The 22,132-nt window shown below is 42.4% G+C and overlaps 2 protein-coding genes across 3 annotated transcripts in view; one reads left to right on the forward strand and one right to left on the reverse strand.

Annotated features, from left to right (window-relative positions):
• Positions 1-387: 387 nt before the first annotated feature.
• dstyk (dual serine/threonine and tyrosine protein kinase) lies at positions 388-16,283 on the forward strand. Of its 2 annotated transcripts, XM_037490690.2 has the most exons (15): positions 388-1,415; positions 1,520-2,125; positions 3,200-3,609; positions 7,227-7,739; positions 7,901-8,096; positions 9,831-10,069; positions 10,222-10,305; positions 10,378-10,554; positions 12,005-12,134; positions 12,302-12,458; positions 12,906-13,038; positions 13,146-13,259; positions 14,204-14,318; positions 14,941-15,075; positions 15,699-16,283. In XM_037490690.2, the coding sequence occupies exons 2-15, from the start codon at positions 1,927-1,929 to the stop codon at positions 15,884-15,886; spliced, it is 2,790 nt and encodes a 929-aa protein (XP_037346587.2). In that variant the 5' UTR covers positions 388-1,415; positions 1,520-1,926; the 3' UTR covers positions 15,887-16,283. The 2 variants fall into 2 exon arrangements, with proteins under 2 accessions (XP_037346587.2, XP_062419772.1); XM_062563788.1 differs by having other exon boundaries at positions 388-2,125.
• A 308-nt stretch (positions 16,284-16,591) lies between these two features.
• celsr2 (cadherin, EGF LAG seven-pass G-type receptor 2) overlaps positions 16,592-22,132 on the reverse strand; it is a 57,546-nt gene continuing 52,005 nt past the window's right edge. Inside the window, 8 exon segments of the mRNA XM_062563901.1 lie at positions 16,592-18,184; positions 19,334-19,544; positions 20,250-20,441; positions 20,820-20,984; positions 21,074-21,156; positions 21,236-21,366; positions 21,770-21,880; positions 21,974-22,100. Coding sequence (XP_062419885.1) covers positions 18,163-18,184; positions 19,334-19,544; positions 20,250-20,441; positions 20,820-20,984; positions 21,074-21,156; positions 21,236-21,366; positions 21,770-21,880; positions 21,974-22,100 — 1,042 coding nt within the window. The 3' untranslated portion in view covers positions 16,592-18,162.

Consider the following 22,132-nt stretch of genomic DNA (forward strand, 5'->3'; position numbering starts at 1 on the left):
CAGAGAGAAAGACATTTGAGAGAAGAGTTAGAAGTTTGATTTTTTGTGTCATTACAGATGTAGGCCACTAGAGATCCGCACACAGTCACAACGGACTAGATGTGGCCTGATAGAAATCCTAAAACATCCAGGGTGCCCCTTTTAAACAGCATACTAATGAGCATTCTCTAGTATGTACAGCGGCTAATTTCTAATGTAGACTGTAATATTAGTTCAGACTCAACTGGTGAGTGTTCAGTGCTCGGTTAGAACAAGATGGGCAGAAATAATACTTAAGTCCAATTAACTTCTGAAATGAAATTCACACTTCATTTTACTGTTTAGAACAGAGTAGTATGGACAATGATGTGTTTATTTATTTAATTGTGGCACTTTTAGTCCTCCATAGAGTAGCACCTCGGCCTGGATGAAAATAGGAAATATAAGACTACTTTAACGTGTTGTTTATGTAATGAAGTACCACCGCCAGCAGAGGGGGCACATTAGTCGTTTTTTATGCCTCAATATGGTCATCGTCTTTCATACCTCAAAGGTCTCGACAATATTTGCAATTGAATAGTTTATTTGCTGAACAAATGTTCATCCACTAGTTTGATGTATGTGCAAATATGTGTTATCAATTTTAAACCAAGAGGGACAGACATTTATATGAGGGTCCAGGGGTTCTCAAACCTTCTGGGTTCAAATGTAATTATTTTATGATTTCAATGTATACCAATACCATATTATACATGTTATATATTTCACAATGTAGACTGTACAATTACTACTTATATTTTCATCAATCTCACATCAATTTGTTTCTCTTTTCCTGGTGGAATTAGGAATTTCTAAATAGACAGTTTTCTTTCTTAAGACAAGGGGACACCGCACAATTGCACTTACTAAAACACGTGATCCATCAACATACGATAGTTAGCCCTTGATGATCCAACACCACCATTCCTTCATTTCCCAGACTGCTTTGCGCCACCCCGAACCCCGCCTTTCCTTTTCCTAAACTTCAGTTGTGTCGACTCTCTGTCTTGCAGTGATTTTATTGCTCGGTCTGGACCCGGACACACTTCAGCCCCCGCACCACCACGGACCCTACTCTTCGTCGTCCTCATCAAAGGAGAATAAAATTATATTTACAAAAAAGTTGGTATCGATGTGACGCCCCCTCGCTCTCCAGGCTGGAAGATGTCCGCTGATGACTTGTCCGGGCCTGAGTCAGTTTAGGAAGAACTTTTTCCCTACGGAGCCTGACCGAGAAAACGCAAACGCTCGGGGTGTCCGATTCCCCACACCTTTAACCCGTGGCTGGATGGCGCTGCAGCGGTTACCTGGAGCTACGTGGAGCTAACTGCTATGTCCGTTGTGCCCGGCCGACGCGAGGACGGACCGGAGATGCCTTCTGGCTAGCAGCGCTAACGGTATCTGAACCGCCGCTAACGTCAGTTGGCAAAACACGCACGTTATTTAGCACGTTACTCAGAAACCCCGCCGTTACGGTGTCATTTCTTTTTTTTTTTGACAGGTCTGCGAGACGGTCCGTTTTAACGAAGAAATATGAAGACGTAGCGAAAACGTTTGTTCGCGAAACGTTAAAATACGTTAAAAAAAGTTATCTCGCACGACATTAAGCTAGCTGGCGTTACAAGTCATCTTCAACGTCACTAAAGCCAAATGCACTCACTGACACAAACCACTGCCACAACAATGTCCCTCTTAAAACGGACCGCAAGTGAAGTATGAAGTGTTTAACAGCAGATGAGTGAATAAATTGACTACTAACTAGTACGCAAGGGGGGGGCGGAAACCAAAATAGGTGTGAAACAGGACCGATCCCCAGCGGAGCGTCTGGACTAAGACTTTTTGGTGTGACGCACCTGCTGAACCTCCCGAACCACAGAGAGGAGGAGCCTTCGGCCACCGGTACCGACCATGGAGGGCAACGTACCGCAGCAGAAAACTACACCTTTAGCTCGGGAACTGACGAGGACGTTTAACAGCTACAACAAGCACACCGTGCAGCTGAAGAAGAACTTAAAGGAGACCAACGCTTTCTTCCGGGAAATTAGGCAAAATTACAGCAATGCGTGTGCGTCAACCATGAGCTCGGATTCAGCTTCTTTTGAGGCAGGTGGGTTCTTGAACACATCCCTTTTTATATCTGTGTCCTATGCGTCAAAGAAAGCCCTGACTTCATTTTCTGCTGCTAAGAGGTTTCTCCACCAACTAATACACTCAATACACTGGGGGGGGTTAAAGGATTAAGCCCCCGTCTGAAAAGCAGACTAAGTGCACCAAATATGCTGAGATTTCGACACTCTGTAGCTGGCTGAAAGCCTGGAGTATCAGACACACATTCTATAATATGTTGCAGGAATTGTCCTTTTGGTGAGTGGTTTAGTGACTGATAAGGTATGTTTTAAAAACGCAAGAGTCCAACTCTAACCCACCCCGAGATAACACTTTATCCATACATCTTACCATTGCATGAACATTGTTGAGCTGCACAGGAGTGATGATATGAAAAGCAGCGTGTGACATCTGCTTGAGTAGCTTGTCTTCGGGCGGTGTGCTCAAGGTAAAAATTCTCCATTTTAAACCTAGGATTATGCCTTCACTGGCTATTTCAGATTGATCTTGCTAATGTTTATTACATGATGCAGAGGGATCATTCAATAGGGCCTGATCTAAGATTTTGTTAGAGGCTGTGCATTGACTGTCTGTGTAGTCTATCCACTGTGCAGAGGTCATGCAGTCAAATGCTCAGCACCGGTCTGTCCGGGACAAAAGGCTTTATTGCGTCATGTTAGTTCAAAGGCTAAATACTAATAGCGGCATGCTGGATTAGAGTAACCGTTACAGTAAAGGCATATGATCGAAAGAAATGCACTTGTATATCAATGTAAAACCCCTCTCTCTTTGTTGAATAACTGTTTTAGACTGACTCAACATCACTGAGGATTAGGCCCATATCTGACACCGTCTATCAGAATTCCCCTTGAATGAGTTCTTCTGTTTGAGCTCAACATCTTAGTGCTGGATTGGGAAAAACGCCCAAGGAATTTTTCCCCAGTATTAATGTTTACATCTCTTGTATTGAACATGTAGCTTCTGAAGAGCGCGCGTAACAGGTCGCTAATGGGTTCCTAAAAAGCTCTACTACCCAACAACATACACCTCTTTGTGTTCTGTCTGTTCCCTTTAGGCCAGCTCAGCTGCATCTCCTTTCCCAGCCATGAGGAAGAGTTTCTGTGTAACACCGTGGGTGCTGCCCCGTGCATCTTGGTCCTAGGCCAGGACTGTGCCGCCCGCTACCAGCTGCTTAACTGCCTTTTGGGGGAGCGGTTGCTGCCACTGGGCCCAGAGGCAGGAGAGGCCTGCAAAGGGGTCCAGGGAAGTGTCTGCAAGAGGCGGAAGCTGTGTTTCACCCATGGGAGACAGACACGGCTCAGCTTGGCACTGCCGGGCCAGTATGAGCTGGTGCACCAGCTGGCGGCTAACTGTGGTCGCTGGGACACGGTACCCCGGGAAGACCTGGAGATCCATGAGGGATGCGAGGACCCGGCCCACAGGCTAGCAGAGCTGGAGATCACTCTGCATCACCCGCTGCTACTGGTAGGCCTTTTTTTAACCACAGGCAGCATATTGGATGGGAAACATTTTGGATCTACTTTCCATGAAGGGTCTACTCATGTATATACTGATACAAAATGTTTGCATGGCAGTCGTTACTAGTACCTCTCGTCATTATCTTTTACACTTAAGTTGCAGACATTTACAGTAAGATTGGGCAATGGGGACGTGAGAAGAGGTGAATTGATGGTGTACTTGTTTTGAAAAGTGGGTGTTGTTGTTTTCTGGAGAAAGCTATGTAAAGCCCCCTGGGGAAGATTTAACCAGAACTGATGATGGGAAAAACAAAGTAGATGACAACAAATGTTGGCACATTACTACTTTGTCTATTATGGAATACACAACATCAATGGTATCAAATTCTGAAGTGAGGAGAATAATTTCCTATTAAATAAACCCCTTCCGATCTTATATATATATATGCATACACATCCTTCCTAAGGCCAGTAGAGAGGATTAATCTACAGTGAAATGAGCTGGATTCAGGAGAATCTTGGCACATGTAATTAGAGGGGAAACGTTGAGTGGACCCGAGGCCTTTGCACGTTCATTAATTCCCTTTTCAACATGTCTGAATATCTCCCAACAACGGATGAATTTACATTGGTGTTATCAATTAGAAAATGCATATTACAAACGTATGTTTTTATTATATTTAACTACTTTTTTATACAGTTTTATACAGTTTATGGGAAATGTGGAGTTTTAAATGACTAATAGTTTTATATAATATTCAGATATCTCTGGTCATATTGTGTTTTATTGTTCCTGACAACATGAAAAAATTGATTTCAAAAACTATGGCCCAACCCTAACTTTTCAGTTATTTTTTGCATGGGTTGGTTATATTTCTTTCTGTAGCCCTTTAAATAAATTAATAAGTAAATGCTGGATTTCTTTTTTTGATCTTTGTGTTGGCCTTGAACTCTCCTTTGTGTTCACACATCATGGTAAAGCTCACAAACAGATTAGTTAGGAGAGCTGATTATTTCCTGTGTTGTTCAGTCTTTTACTTTATCTGATTTGTGCCTCTTTTCAGAAATCCTTTTCTTTCCGGGCACAATTCTCCCATTTGGGGTTTTAGCACAAATAGAGATACACAGGTTACTGTGGTTACAGGAAAGAATGTCAAACACAGTGGAACAGTCATGCTGGTCATGCTGAAAATGACAATATCTCGTGGGAGTGAATTGATCTAGCATGGTCTGTATGGATTGTAGTCATTCCTTATTATGTGTGACGCGGGGAAATTAGTGTCTAATCCTTTAGACCAAGGCTCAGGAACGAGGCTTTGCTCGGCCTCGCGGCAGCCCACCGCCCGGCCCCCTTACGTAATGCCACCGGTCTGGTGTGTTTCACATGACTAGGTCATGTTAAAAAAAAAAACCAAGCTTTTCACTGTGATGAAGTTACCATGGTTATGCCTGGACTGTGGGACACTGGTTGTTCATGTTGTGACCTGTTTTTGATATTGTGTATACAAATGTATATTTTTGTTATGGTTTGTGTGAGCTGTGCTTATTGGAAAGAGCTTTTACTTCGTTTCTCACTGTTTGTACTATAGATGACGAACATTTAAAGAATAGGTTTATGACAAAGCACACCAGTCAGTGTGTCTCAATAGTACTGTAGATACACTTAATTTGTGAGAATCTTAATAGTTAAATTTCATCTTTGTTTTTTTTCTCCGTTTTAATGCGTGACTAAATATTCAAACATTGTTATGAATTTTGCATAACTCCCTGCAATGTTTGCGGTCAACAAAAAATATGTTGCTATGGTGTAATTTACTTTTCTCAACGTTTCACCTCCTGCAGCTAGATCCTTCCGTCTTCTCTGTAGAACAGAAAAAGCATAATAGATGAACGCCTGCAAGGAAAATGTTTGTGCTAGAAGCAAAGCCAATCATTTCACACCGTTGTTCATTTTCACATGTGACTGAGAGGCGTGGGACCTGCAGTCCTTTATTTGGGTCAAAGGGGGGGGCGTCACACCTCGAGGATGTCAGAGACATTGTTGTTCGTATTGATTATACCAATATTATCACAGATTAGGGACAGAAAGTACAATTGTGAGGTATTTTAAAGGCGCGTATCAAATTCAATAATCTACAACTAAAAATAATGTAATATCACATGTCACAAACTAAAGCAGTGTGCCAGAGCAATTTAGGTTTCCTCTGAATGAATAAGGGAATAACGGGCTTTAGTTGGAGTAAACAAAGGCACAGAATCTCTCGTCTCACTGAGGTATTCACACACTCCAGCCATAATCACAGCGACCTGCTTTAGTGGCAAACTTGCTAATTATCCTTCCCTTCATCCCTGAGTTAACCCACGCTTCCCACCTTACCGTAAACACGCAGAGGACAATAAAGGGTTAAATGCTACCGCCACGGTTAGAATAGAGTTGTGGTGCGTAATATTGGTTATGTTTATTGCTCCACAAATTCACATAGGCAAGTCTGGTGTTAACAAAGGCCCGTTATATCGGCAGTCACCCTTAAAATTCCTGAGTGGAAGAAAGCTGCGGACGTGGGCGTTTGACTTGATTGCGTGGCTTCGTTGAACTGTCTTGGATGGTGGCATTAATGCTAAGTTGCTGCTGTCCCTCCATTATCGAAAAACAAAAATGACGTTAACTTTAAAATAGCCAACAGACATTCTTTAGGGGTTCATGTTTTAAAAAGGAATGCAATAAGTCGGTTAATAAATCGAGTGGATTTTCATTAGTTGTGAACAAATGTTTGAAGGCCATCTTTGTTCTTCAGCGACTGCTCAGATGGGCTGTGCTCTTGTGTCTTGGAGACAGGGCTGACTGTCTCCTTTGTGTAGCCCTTGGTTGTCTTTTTTTTCTTTTTGCCTCCCTTGCCAGGGTCCCCCCCTCGATCCCTCGCCGAGACAGTTTTTTATAAAAGTCGTTATTCATCAAGGGTTGTGTCGTTTCCTGCCCTGTCTCAGACATTCCCAAGAACCACCACAAATATTGATGTGTCTTTTACGAGTTCAGAAATAGAAGGAGCATGTGATGTGTGTTTTCTTCCTTTTGCAGTTGAGTTTAAACATCTTCTAACAAGAATTGTTTAGAACCAAGTGTAACCGAGGCTATAAGTTTCCCCCGCTGGTGAATGTAAGCCCTTTATTCACTCACCATGTAGTTCTGTTTTTGGTCAACACCACAACTCTTGAGGATAATGTCCAGCACATTAAGTGCTCAATGCACCACTATGTGAGAAGCAAAACAGTGAAGATGTGTCTCGTGAGACCAAAGACAAGACCGCATGAGACTCAGTGGAATAGAGGGCAACTGCAGAGTTGGTTTTTAATTAGCTGTGGATTTATCACCACAAGCAACACTTTTCACACCAAACGTAATAATTAATATTATGCATTTCTTTCCATTTTTGGTTGAGTGGTAGATCTTGCGGGGGAAAAAACTCAGCAACTAAGTCCAGCGGTTTCGTCTTAGTTGTGTTCGAATGACTAAACTGAAAGTATGCTCTTTTTTTCAAATTTTCCTCTCACAGAACCATATTTGCTCATTATTGTCAATATTTAAAGCAGGTAGCTCAAAATGAACATTTTTGTTTCTCCCAACAGGAAGCAAAGGTCATGGTGGTGCCTTGCCACGGTGTCCAGCCCATAGAAGAGGCCGTGGCGGACTGCACCCGCACTGTCATCCCCATCCTGCTCTATGCCATCAACCAGGACTCACTAAGCACAGACCACGTGGCTGACCTCAGGAAGGTCAAAGAGATGCTCTCCTTTCCCATCTGTTTCATTCGGATTCCTGACACGATGCCAGCGGCCTCCCCGGAAGCCGGGCGACGTGTGGAGAGGGAAAAGGAGCGGGATCGGGAGAAGAGCGCCCTCTTCAAGCAGTTGCTCTCCCTCGGCTTCCTGAGTAACCCCGTAGGAAACTGCTCCTGTGGCGCGCCTACCCAGACGCCCGCCCCGGGTGCCAAGCCCCTCAGCGTGCTGGTCGAGGTTTTTGAAAGGCTGCATCGGTTGCTGGTGCCGTTTACTCGCCAAGTGCTTCAAAACCAGCAGGTGGAGGCTGCCAACCTGCTTAACGGGGTTCATTGTCGCTGTCTGGATATTTTCATCAACCAGGTCAGAGAACGATGCACTTTTAAACCGTTTGTCTGTGATTTATTTTTTCTACTGCTTAATACTCATGACAGATGATCCCGCACAGCTTGATCTCACACAGCTTTGACCTGTTCTGCCCATGAAAAATTCTCATTGGATTATTTATTTATTTTCCCCTTCAGGCCTTTGACATGCAGAGGGACCTACAGATAACGCCCCGCAGGCTGGAGTACACCCGTGAGAAAGAGGGTGAACTCTTCACCTCCCTGATGGCCATCGCTAACCGCAAACAGGAGGAGATGAAAGAGATGATCGTGGAAACGCTCGGCAGCATGAAGGAGCAGCTGCTGGAGGATGCTGCCAACCTGGAGTTTACAGGTTAGTGAGTAAACCCCCTGAATGGAGGAAAGCTCCAACGCAGGGTTTCTCCTGTGTGGTTTGGTCAACATTGTGTTACAAGTGGTTGAACACACTGGGAATTACCATTCAAAAGCTGGTGTATCAAAGATGAAATTTGTTTTGTTTTTATAGTTAGTTTTAAAGTTTTAGTATTGCATTTTATAAAAATATTGTTTAACTTCCTTTATCGGTAATTAAATACTACAAAAAAAGAGTATAAGTAAAAAACCACTAAAGCTTAATGAATATTTGGGATTGTTACCCAACAAGTATTTTCATGTTGTTACTTTTGACAATATTTTCTTTTTTGATGTCATACATACTAATGCCTTACTAATTTACGCACAAGCTTGGGATTTTAATGAATATTGCAAATGTTTAGACATCATCAGGAGTTAGTTTATCATGTGGTTTTCACCAGAATTATTTATACATTTCTCTGCACCTGTCATACTATTAATAGCTATTTATTAAATTTATGTTATTAGTTAATACAATGAAAAAAGTTAATTTACTCTTCAAATAAAAGTCCTACTTCAAATTCTATTTATTTTTTGCAAATTGGATCTTATTTTCCAAAATGTCTTGACTTTAATATAATCTATTATCTTATTTTTTAAATACTAGTGTTTTTCTGAGTCAAACTACAAACTAAATATGAACCATATTCTGGTCATTTATATGAAATGTGGTTTTCTCTCAGTAACCTGTCGGTCACATTGGATTACTTAAATATGGCTGCATGTGTGCTTGGTTATTTTAAGATTGCTCTCTTCAATTAAATAACAAAAGATTACCTCTATTATTTTTCTCTTTTAGAAAAGATTTGATTCTTTCTTTCGATTCTTTCTTACATTTGTGATCATGCCAACATGTGTCCAAGGGAGATAAAATAGACAACTAACTTGTCCTTACTGGCCTGTGGGTTTCCATCTGCAGACAGTTTTGTTATTCTAGGCAGAGGCGTCAGACCTGCAGAGACGTAGCTCAGCTAGCGGCATATTCACTCAACTTGCCACTCCCACGATTATATCGAAAAGATCAAATCTACTTTTTCCCTGCTCCAGACTATTGGCCTTTATAAATCCACAAACCTTCAAATGTTCTGGAAATATTTCAAGTTTGAGCTGTACTTCGAGTCTGAAACCAAACCAAACCATAAGATGACTTTCTCAGTGTGTAACTTTAGGATTCAGCCCTGAAGGGATTCCAGTTTACCCCTTCGCTGCTTTTGTCCTGCTTCTACAAGGGTCCTCCTCTAATCAAATGGGTCTCAACCTTTTTTTTTAACTGAAGGGAACTAAGAAATATTTCTTTCAGCCACGGACCCCCTAAGCAGTGCAAAGCATTTTTGGTTGAAAATGTATGATTTCTTAAACTGTTAATACTGAACACTGGGCTGCACCTCGTGGACGTGTTTCCAGCAGGAGCGCTGCGACGCTTCAACCCCGACTCCTTTTTCGAGCTTTGAAGGCAGCAGTGATTGACACAGGGGTTGAATATAAAATGTAGTTTATGAAGTTACATTAATTCAATATTTAAAGGGATTTTTGAATTGATGCCACTTTTAACAGCATGTACCCAGAGACACTTAGTAGAGTTTGCATCTTCAACATCTAGATTGTCTCATACTAATATGATCAATCAGGAATTCTGGGCTGTTGATAACACACCAACTTATTAACTTGACAAACTATTTTCTTTCAACTGCAGACATCATTGTAACAACTAATGGAGATCCTGTAACGTCGAAGGAGATCAAATCTTGCATCCACCAGATCCAGGAGCTGATAGTGGTTCGTTTAAATCAAGCCGTAGCAAATAAGCTGATCAGCTCCGTGGACTATCTAAGGGAGAGCTTCGTAGGAACTCTGGAGCGATGTCTCAACAGCCTGGAGAAATCACACATGGATTCTTCTGTCCACAATATCACTTCCAATCACCTCAAACAGGTGGGCAGTATACATGCGTACTACTAATATTAATATTAAAATGTATTTTTTTTTAAAGTTTATAAAACTCTGGTTTATGATGTCAAACCTCATATGACATCCTGATGTCACAGGAATTTGCTGCATATTTACTCTCTTCTCATCTGCAACAGTTATTAAATGCTGCCTATCATGTGGAGGTCACATTTCATTCAGGATCCTCTGTCTCAAGACTCTTCTGGGAACAAATCAAACAGGTGAGTGTCTGACATTCAGCAACAAGGCCGTCCCTTCTGAAGAGGTGTTCTTACACTGTGTCCTGTTCCTAGATAATCCACAGGATAACGTTTGTGAACCCTCCTGCCGTCTCTCCAGAGTGGAAGCGGAAAGTGGCCCAGGACGCCATAGAAAGTCTCAGTGCTGCCAAACTGGCCAGAAGCATTTGCTCCCAGTTCAGAACCCGCCTGAACAGCTCGCACGAGGCCTTTGCAGCATCTCTGCGCCAGGTGAACTTTCTTTTTCTCGCCTTGCTCTGTTGTCTTCTTACGTTCATCTTGAAAATGTAACTAAGAACAGACCGTAACTTTCACTTAGCATACAATTGAAGGGGTCAGTCTCAAACAGTTGGAACTTTCCATCTAAAGGTAATTTTCACTACCATCAAACCTCTAGTGGATGTTAAGTCAGGCGATGATGAATGAGCTACAGTATCTAGCTGGCCTGCATGATACCTCATTGTAACCAACATTGCATAAATGTTGACTCAGCTCTAGTAAAACACCTTCATCACTGCTGACTCCGAGCCACCTGTCTATCACACGCTCCATTTCACCCTCAGTCACCAACATTCATCATGTTCCTACTGCTTAACATGGTTTTAGTCAACGACCGCGTTACTAACCAAAGGACACCTCTCCCGCTCCAAGTCTTCAAACGCAGTCCTCCATCTTTAGTCCGAGGACCTCCTTCTTCACCCGTGTCCCCCGGTGTGTTTTTAAGTTGCCGGCACTGATGACCTACCACAGCTCCTAGCAGCTGCCTCCACAATAGAGGCTTTGAACGTTCTGATCCGGCCCGCTCTGATTGCTTGTCCGGGCCTCGAGCAGAAGGAACAATGGGCTCATGCGTAGACTAAAGACAGAATTATATTCCTCTTCACTTGAATTGCTTCGCCTTTTAGGCCCCAGTGTGCAAATTGATCCAGCTCCGCCCTTTAAGTCCCTGACAAATCAGTTTTAGGAGAAATTGCTGTGATGATGATTATCACATGACAGACCGTCTGGTTCACATCACTGGCTATATTTCTGTGCTTGCTAACTCTTCACTTAAGCAATAAAATATACACATATTAATGTAGGATATGATATTGTGATGCATTGTGTTCAAGTCTTTTGATCGCCATAAATATCCTTATTTCATTTAATCAAGTGCTAGATCAAAGAAAAAATTATTTAAAAATGATGAACAAACACAAAAAAAATACAAATCAGATAAAAATAATGAATAGAAGACCGGTAAAAGGAAGTCTAAAAGAGCAGTGAGTTTTGTAGTTTATGATTAGACAAAATGCCAAACCATAGAACACAATCTTTACATTAGGATTATATAGAGAAAAGGGTGTAGCATACTTGACAGAACATTCTAATGTTGCCTTAAAAGTTCCAGCTGAGCATAATGTAAACACCAATGTTGGGAACTCAACCCTGTACTGTCAACCTCTGGTTAAAGAAAATATGAAATCCATCAAGGAGTGACTTTGTTTACCAGGCTCTCTGCATTAACAAGTCTGACAAATAGCTACACAACCACAGGGGTCAATGCATTTTGGCTCGCAGCCTCCGAGAACCCTCGTCATTAGTGAAAGTAAGTAAGTAAGTACTGTTAGGTTGACCTGTCAGTTTAGAGCTATGTTTAAGTCCAACCATGCGATACTTTGTTATGTGTTGGTGTTTGTAGCTGGAAGAAGGGCACACGGGTCGTCTGGAACGCACCGAGGACCTATGGCTGCGTGTGAGGAAGGACCACGCCCCTCGGCTGGCCCGCTTGTCTCTGGAGAGCCGCTCCCTCAGGGATGTGCTGCTGCATGGTGAGTCAGCATCAAATTATGTTGTTGTTCACACACTAAAAGGGAAATACAGTCTGCCCACATATTGCTGCAAGAATGTCCCCTTCTCAAATCCTAGCTTTTGCTAAAATTAAAAAACTAAAAATGTGCTTTGTAGGTATAATAAAAGGCGCATTGTTTTATGACAGGCAAGCCAAAGCTCGGCCGAGAGTTGGGTCGAGGCCAGTACGGAGTTGTGTACCTGTGTGACAGTTGGGGGGGACACTACCCATGTGCCCTGAAGTCTGTAGTACCACCTGATGATAAACACTGGAACGACCTGGCTCTGGAGTTTCACTACACAAGGTAATCTGAAAAAAATCTCAGTCTGACACGTGACCATTTGAGAGCTGAGGTGAGTGTGGGGAATTCCAAATGCTGTGAGCAGTTTCTAGAGCAGCACAAGGGTTTTCATTTGACATGACAGTTGTCATAAATGCCATCTCCACCCAGTTTCTGAGAAAAAACCTTTTGACCGTTGAAGCGTTGTGCATGAGTCAGGATGTTAAACATGCCTGGTTATGGAATGCAGGGAACCGTCTCGACGTGGACTCAATGCACTGTGCCTTATTGCCAAAGAAATGATGAATGGGGACACACTCATGATTGATTTATTTGTAGCATTTGCATTTCACTCTATTTTTCGGACATATTCATGTCAGTGTGGAAAAATAACAATAATATATATATAAAAGGGAAGTTTTAATGTTTGGGGAAACACTGATATCACTGAAGTAGTATGTGTTGCTTTAGGTCCCTACCCAAGCATGAGCGGCTTGTGGACTTACATGGCTCTGTGATCGATTACACCTACGGAGGCGGCTCCAGCATCGCCGTGCTGCTCATCATGGAGCGACTGCACAGAGATCTCTACACGGGCTTGAAGGTGACTTGACAATGCAACATGTTGAAAAAGAGACCTATTATTGTTCTACAGGTTATTTTTTCTCTACTCCCAGTTGAGTGTTCTTTCTCCCCCCCCATCACTACCAGGCTGGTCTATCGCTGAGGGAGAGACTTCAGATCGCCCTGGATGTGGTGGAAGGGATCCGCTTCCTGCATGGCCAGGGCCTCTTACACAGAGACATCAAGTTAAAGAACGTTCTGGTAAGTTCAGACCAACTAGAAGCAGAGATGCTCACGAGTCCCAAAGCTCGAGTCCGAGTCGAGTCTGAAGTCACGCGTGTGTGCGACTCGAGTCCGAGTCTCAAACTCGAGTCCCCATCTCTTATCAACGTCCCTTTTACCGTAAAAAAAAAAACCATACCAACAACGTTTTACTCCTCCTTTACTCTTTACTTAATGTTTTTTTGTGGTTTTTCCCATAAAATGAAAATACGAAGCGTAGCCGCTAAACCGGAAGTACGTAGATTTTCACAGTAAGAATCGACGCAACCTTCTAATGACAGCGGTTACCAGGGTAACAAGAGGAGAAAAGTTCATGAACGGATATAAATAAATAAGCCTGGTCTGACGGGATGTGTTAGCAGCAGTAGGTGACTACACTCGCTGCTCTTGTCCACGTATTGTTTTGCTTCAGTGAGCAGAGCAGAGACAGTTTAAGGAGATCGCAGAGTAAACGCATACGTCCCGACGTCAGCGAACCGTCGGTCGGACCCTCAGCCCCAGCCCCCCCCCCCACGTCAGCGCCACCCAGCAGCGGCTGCTGTCTTTCTCGTGTGTGGCCGCGCGCGCGCAGCCAGCAATAGATGTCGATGTACGTGTTACGCAGGCAGGTAACGGAGGGAGCGGTATAGCGAGCTCATCAGATTTTTCCTAAAATGAAACATTGTTCACGAGTCCCAAAGCTCGAGTCCGAGTCGAGTCGGAAGTCACGCGTGTGTGCGACTCGAGTCGCACTCGAGTCCGAGTCTCAAACTCGAGTCCCCATCTCTGACTAGAAGTTAACCAAACCTTGAGTTTATGACTCAAACACACACATCAACCGTTTCAAAGTGCCAGACATATCACAACAAAGGTTAGTGTAGAGTGGATTCCTAACAAGCCCTTCCCTCTCTTTTCGTGTCCGCTGTCCATCATTCCTTTTCTAGCTGGACAAACAAAATCGTGCAAAGATCACAGATCTGGGCTTCTGTAAACCAGAGGCCATGATGTCCGGCAGCATCGTTGGAACCCCCATCCATATGGCTCCAGAGCTTTTTACAGGTAGGATTACTGAGCAGTCATGCGGTCCATCATTCAATTTTCAATTTCAATTCATTTTATTTTGAATAGCCCAAAATTGCAAATGACAAATTTGCCTCAGAGGGCTTTACAGTCTGTACACACTCTGTGACATCCTCTGTCCCGAAACTCTCACATTGGCACGGAAAAAACTTCCTCAAAAAAAAGAAGAAGAAACTTTAATAGACTATAATTGATGTCATGTGTACAGAATAAACAACCTAAAAAAAGATGTTCAATTGCTATGATTGAAATATTGCGAGTAGTAAGCCAGGTGTACAGCAGGACCACTGCAGGGACAACCTCCAACCACAGAAACCTGTAGAAGCACAAAGACTTCAGTGAAGAGGCAAAGTCGTTGGTTTATGGTGACAGTAATAGTAATGTGATTAATATTTATAAAGATAGCAGCAGCCGTGGCAGGAGGCAGAAATGTCGGAACAAGCAGAAGAAGAACCGTTTAATGGAAGCTTTTTTACAAACTCAATGTTATCAGAACAGAAATTTTTTCATCACATTTTATTTAAAGTTGTACTTAGTTGTGCAGGAATGCTTTATATCAACATTTTAAAGATTTCCTCTACTGTGACCCATCTCTTGACAGGAAAGTATGATAACTCTGTTGATGTTTACGCCTTCGGGATCCTCTTCTGGTACCTCTGCACTGGTTCAGTTAAACTCCCAGAAGCCTTTGAGAAATGCTCCAGTAAGGACCAGCTGTGGAATAATGTTAAAAAAGGTAATTAAAGCTTCCACTTCTGTTTGTTTGGTTCGGTATGGAGAAAAGAACATCAATATTTTGTAACCTCTTTTGTGTTGAGCATAAAACATGTTATACAAACTGAAGGGAACTCACTGATTGCAGGGTTATATGGATCCATGCAGGGAAATTGCTTTCCGGTGACACTTAATTGCTCCTAATGCGCTAATTTATATTCTTTGATGTCTCGGATCCGCAAGGAAATGACTTGATTATGTGTGTTAGTCATGACTCTGCTATGACTGAGGACCATGGGTAGAAACAATATTGAAACGGAATGAAAGTAACACAGAGTAAGTGATTTACAAAAGGTTGTTTTGTGGATGAAGTATTCCTTCAAGAAGAGAGCAAGGGTTTACATTTTCTTTACAATTAATGTGATTTTGGCATGAATTCAAAAGTAATCTTGTGGGTAGTTGCACCACCGGTGTTTTTTTTTTTTGTTCAGCTGATAAAGCACCGTAGCTGTAGTCTCCATGATGTGAGGGCTTGCTCACAGCCTCCAATCTAAAAGTGATGAATGAACTCGTCCAGCTCCGAATGCACAGCGTTGACCTTCTCTGAGGATCTGTTGGTCGTTTTGGGTTCCGTGTTGTCTCCAGGAGCCCGACCCGAACGGTTGCCCACTTTTGACGAGGAATGCTGGCAGCTGATGGAGGCCTGCTGGAACGGGGACCCCTCCCTGAGGCCCCTGCTCGGTATTGTGGAGCCCAGCCTGCAAAGCATCATGGTCCGGCTCTGCAACAGTGGCTCAGAACAGAAGAGCAGCAGCCTCGACGACTCAAACTGAAAACACTCCGGACGAACCATCTTGTATTTATGAAGTACGGAGAAGAACATGTGACAAATGTTTTTGGCTGTCCTCCTTTAGTTGGATTTACATTATTTATGAGGAGTTGACACAGATCTAAAGTTTGCAAATATTTTATTGTTTGTGATTTGTGCATTTGTATACAAACTCTTCATGCTTTTGTCGTAGTTGCTGTGCTAATTGTTGCTTGGTCATAGGATTGTTTCTAGATGCAAACTGTTTTAAAAGTAGGCCGTGCCCAGTGTTGTGAAAAAAAAATCAATATATATATAAAAGATTAATTTTAGATAGTATTTAAACTGAACATGTCTGCATCTATACGAATACATCTTTTTTTTTAAATAAAATGATCAGTTACAACTCGATTTGTATCACACTGATGGTCTCTTTGATTACTCAAAGATGGGAATTGTATTAAGCAATGAAACTGTATTATACACTATATGTAATGGAATAAGCCCCTTTAGCACCACCTAAGGAGTTTGTAATGCCTCATCTCTTCCATGTGTTTGCTACAGGAAATAGTCCTAGTATACGGAGACAATTAATGCAATGAGATCTTGACGTGAGTTTTTTAACATACCCTTCTTTGTTTGATGCCACACTATTCTATAACCTATATTTTTCATGTCATGGTAATAACATCTTTTATGCCTGTAATATTTATTTAAAAATATATGTGGCATACTATACTATGAATTATCAATTGTACTTTTATGGAACATATGTATTGACTTTTTTTTGTATATTCCATGGCGTAAAATACTAAAAAAAAAATTCATGGCATACTTGAGACCTACAGCACTGGTACTTTTTCATGGCAAACTATAGTCCGACCCTTTCATGACAATGTCATACAATACTATGTAAATATGTGTATATCTCATAATGTTGAACGTGTGCGTCAACCCTCAGCTTCAAAATGACAATACTACAACTAATTTAAAAGAACACAAACCATGTGCATTTTATCAGCAGGAAGCTGTAATACTATTTGACTTGACACTGATGAAAAGTTTCAGTCACGATGGAAATGGTAGAAAACATTTTAATCAGTAAAAACAGGAGGTGGCAGAGTAAAAGAGGCGATTCTCCGATGGGATACCAGAGGTGATATGATTGACCTGGTAGATTTGTTTCTTATGGCATCACATCTTTACATTAAATTCATATGGGTGGTAAAAAGGCATCCACAAGTATCACATCATTTGTCGAAGTAGTAATTAAGAGAAAACATATTTCCTCCCGAGGATCAAGAGCAATTACTAAACGGTTCTGTGAGATTTAAGCATGTTTAACATTTACTTCGATTTAAAGATGTCTCTATTCCTCTGTTCATTTACAGGCCACTCTGTACAGTACAAATTGATTACAGCTCAAATAGTATTACAGCACAATTTTGCAATACTTTACAAATCACCATAGTTCCATAGCTAATCTAAAAACACAGCTGTTTAGTCACTGAACTTGAATGAATGCCTTCGTCACTCCAGATAAAACGTTGAAAAACAAGAGCGCTTTTAATGTCCATTAAAAAAATGTGCTCTCGCTGATTTATAAAAAGAAAAATCAAAAGTCCTTTGATTCATTTTCGGTCTGCGCGCGCAGCTTTGTCCCCTCGCAGGCGGAGAACGCCGTCGCTCTGTGCAGCTGTTGCTTCTGGAAACATCTTTCATTTATGAGAAATAGCTTAGAGTCTTTCCTCCTTGACGTCAAGTTCAGAAATCCACGAGGAGGCTACGCCGGACTCCTCTCTCTCCTCAAACAAACGCCGACAGGACGCCACAGAGAAGTTAACGCATGAAAAAGGAATTTCCCTGAATGTTTGAGTCTAAAACTAAATGACCCACCCCAAAAAGCATGACCTCTGCATTGTTCCACAGCCCTCAAAACAACTCGTTTGTCCTAAAATAAAAAAACAAATTCCAAAAATAAAGTAAAAGATTGGACCGCCAACAAATTCAGGCAGTAAATTAAAAAAAAGAAAAAAAAGTGCATTGCTTCAAGTATGTAAACAAAATGAATTATTTAAAGGGAGCGTGAGACTCGTTGGGTCAGCGTACGTGGGCCAGTGCAGTGACTCCTGAGGTTTGGCGCACACACGCACGCACGCAGTCCTTCAGAGGATCATGACGATGAGGGGGGGAATTCTCTCTTTTTCCACTTTTGGGAGAAGTCCTCTGCTCCCAGTTTGCATTGGCTGTTGAGGGAGGAGCCTCTATGACCTGCAAAGACACACCTCTTCGTCAGCGCGGTCACACGGAGGTGTGGAGGTCGCTGCCCGAAGAACCAGGGTGGTGGATGGAGGTGGACGACAACCATGAGGGTGAAGGAGGTGGGTGGATTCATGACGGGTGGAGAGGGATGAGGATGCGATGATGGATGTGACGAATGCAGCACAACGTGAGAAAGAAGATAAACAGACAAAGAAAATAAACACGTGACAATGACACACTTAAAACGTACAAACACACAGTGAGAGGAGTGACGGATGCAACAATCTGAAGACAATGATCCTGATTGTTTTGAATGAAATTGTACTTGGCTCTTTCGTTGTAAATCGACTTATTTGATGAATCTACACTTTCTTGTTCTTCTGGGTTTGTATCGTTATGTTTGAAATGCACTTATTGTGCTAAATGACATGCAGTGTAATGTAATGAATGTAGATCAAAGCTTCATGGGATAAAATTAAAGAATAAAAATCTATGATTTTTGGGAAAGAGAGAAGAGGCAAAGAAGAAGAATTAGTACCTAAAATTTATTTTTATTATAATCATTTTATATTCCTGTATATCAGAAATTGAGCTTTGTGCTTGTGATAAATATATAGCTTTAAGCGACTCACACATAAACACACATGCAGCCTTGAGCAAGTCTGTCCATACTTTATATCCACCACCCAGCCGCTCATACAGCAGCCAAGCATTCATTTCATGGAGTCATTCTCAACCTTGTTTGCTGGTAATTAGTTCATCCACAATGATATGTTTATATGTTACGCTACAGTGAGTATAAACAGGAATATCAGATCTAGATGAATGTTATGGGCCAGTTTGAGTAACCATACGTTTTGTCCTTGAAATGGCCGTTCACGTTGCTATGGCAATCTGCACTCCCTGTCTGTGTTCAATCTCAGCCTCGTTAAAGCTGCCTGGGATCCCCTCCCCCTCCCCGCGGGGAATAATGTTTTGGGTGCCGTCTTCTTCTGGATTTAACGTTAACATTTAAGACAGTTAAGTGGAAATGAGACGGACCACGAGCAATGAAAACAACAATCACTGACACAAACTAAGACAGCAGATTGAACTCAAAATGAGGGGCTGCGACACGCGATGGCGCCAAGAAACATGCTTCTTTTTGGTTTCTAACAGTACCTGATGTTGCTTTTCATCACCACAGGCGTCAGCTTTAGGCAACACTTACTCTGATCCCGACGAGTCACCGTCCACCGTCCTCGCCTTGATGCTCACTGCGACTCCGTTCAGCGCGTTTTTGGCTGCGCCGGCCCGTCCGTCACTGGAGGAGGACCCCTGCGGAGACGTCGCGCCGGAAGCACTTTCACAAAGTTCATTGTGGATGCGGTTCAGACCGTTTCTCTCCACAATGGGAGAAAGCTGCTTCTTCTTTAGGATCCCTGCAAAGGATAAAAGGGAGGATATAATATACTGTAGTTTTGATGTAATATCTAACAAACTTCTCATAAAATGACTATACTCTGACATTTTTTAATAAAATATATATACTTCTGAAGGACATTTTTACTGGCATTTCTTATGACATACTTTACAATAACCTTTTACTTATTTCATAACATGTTTTACAATTACTTCTCTTTCTATGTTGTGAAAAATGATTGAACATAAAGACATTTTAATGTCATCACAAATGTATTATTTGGTCATTGTAATCTTTTTGGTATAGTGAAAATCTTATTAAAGACTTATTTTCTGATTTATCCGCCTTCAAAAATCTTGACCATACATCATTTTAATATATTTTGTATGACATACTATAGTATAACATTGTTACATTGTATTAGGTTCTGTGTATGTATGCCTCTTTAAGAATATGTTATACAATAATAATATATATAATAATATAATTACTTACTTTGAACTTTGAAGACATACTTTATGATACACTATGTGTCTTTTACTTTTCATAGCATCCTATGACATTTTACGAGTTATTATACTTATTATACTTTATCAAACATGACACACATTTATAGTGATTCTTTATGACACAGAAACCAAAAGGAAATTTTCTCAAAATGATTTTTAAAAAGCATATGAAGTTGTATATACGGTCTAATCTCCTACAGCTCTTCACACTTCACCTTTGTGAGGGTTGGAATAGATGTTGGGCAGCAGCACCGTCATGGCCTCCTGCGCCTGGCTGTCCGGATGCGTCCTCGTGTCGGAGCCAGGACTCGGCTCCTGATTGGCCGGCGCGTTTCTACACGCGGCCTCGCCATCACTCACTGCGGCCGCGTAGTCTCCTGGCCAGAGCATCTTACCCAAACTGATGTCTGAGAGACGCAAACACAGGATTCATGAAGCACACATGTAAGTGCATTATTTAATACTGATTAAGCAGTAGTAGAAGTAGATGGTTTGGATGGGTTTAAAACTCCACTAGAGCATTATTCAGATGATTTTGTATGAAAATGTTAGACATGGGAAAGAACAGTGATATTTACCAAGGTACCTATCAAAAGTGAACTAAAATGAATGTCATTCTGGCTACCTCTGACCTTTTATTTGGAATGGCAACTTTAAAAAATGGATAAAATAGTTCCCTAGTTTTGCAACAGACTTTCATCCCGATGTTTGATGATTTTAGAAATCTCTCCGGTGTGTGTTGCATGAGTGGCACAGAAGGAGAGGGTTCAGATGAGAGCCTGCACCGTGAGGATGTGGCCTATTGGCGACATTGGACGCCATGTTTTCCCAGCATTCCCCCGGGGGGAGCGGACCCTCCTCGTCCTCGCTGTCGGAGGAGTGTGTGGAGGCGTAGGAGCCGCTCTGGTCGTCCTCCAGCGACAGGTCGCTGTCCGAGTCGCTGTCATGATCTGCAGGCAGACAGGGGGGCGAGGGGGGGGAGAGGTTTAAAGAGCAGTGCAGTTGGAGCTCAATGGGAGATAGCGAACGGGAGCTGTACCGTGCAGGTCCTTGGTTTCGTGGAAGAGGGACGTATGGTCGTTCAGGGCGATGTGCGCTTGGCTGTTACTCAACGCGTCGTCCCTGAAAAGACACAAGAAGTCTGTTTTGGACTCATCCGGCACATGAATCAATGTTCATTTCTCGTAGCGCGTTCAACTACCTGAGGACAAACGGCACGTAGCTCTGCTGGCTCTTGCCGCTCTGCATCGTGCCGTTCAGGGACACACTGGAGTCTCCGAAGGGAAGGTGGTACAATCTGCCGTCCGTGTAGTTTGTGTTGCATTTGTAGCCCTGAAATGAGGGAAATGTAATTAAAGTTGAGCGTTTGTAAGGATTATGTATAATTAACAGGGAGCAGTCGACCTGCTCATAGGAGTGTACGCCGCTGTTTTGTTGACGGATGTTACTGAAGCCGAGTGAGAGTATTTCTGACGGTCTATTGCAACAGAGTGGCTCATGGTTGAACTTTTTATAGATTCATGGACAACAAAGGGCACACAGTGTAAGATATTACAGGCTTCGCATACACAGGCAGAACTTGTTAGTGGAACCAATTTAACCAGTCTTTTTTTGTCAATACAAATGATACAGATCGGCAGCCTTATTATTTTAAGGCAAAAGGTATATCGCAAAACATCGCTACACTCAATAATTATAATATCTCAGTCTAAAGGCGTACTCATTTTAGACTCACAGAGGCCTTGGATTTGATCATGTGATCTGGGCGCTTGCGGCTGCAGCAGTATTTCATGGCATTCCTCGCCTCCTTATTGAAGACGACGCGGAAGAAGAACACAAACGGACCCTGCAGTCGGGGGAGAGAAGAAGGACGAGGATGAGAGAAGAATTACAGAAAGCAACCATTCGGATGGGTTTCATGGGGAAGTGCATGGATCACCTGGACACAGTTGAACCCAGCGAACAGGTAGTGGAAGATGATCATGTCGCTGTTGACGGAGAGGAGCGCGAGAAAACATGTGACTGAAACCAGGAGGAGAACGCCACTGGCGGTCTTTAGGCCGGAGCTGCAGGGTCACATGAGAAGGTGGTGAGGTGC

Source organism: Pungitius pungitius, chromosome 8 (assembly GCF_949316345.1).
Source record: "Pungitius pungitius chromosome 8, fPunPun2.1, whole genome shotgun sequence".
NCBI classification, from domain to species: domain Eukaryota; kingdom Metazoa; phylum Chordata; class Actinopteri; order Perciformes; family Gasterosteidae; genus Pungitius; species Pungitius pungitius.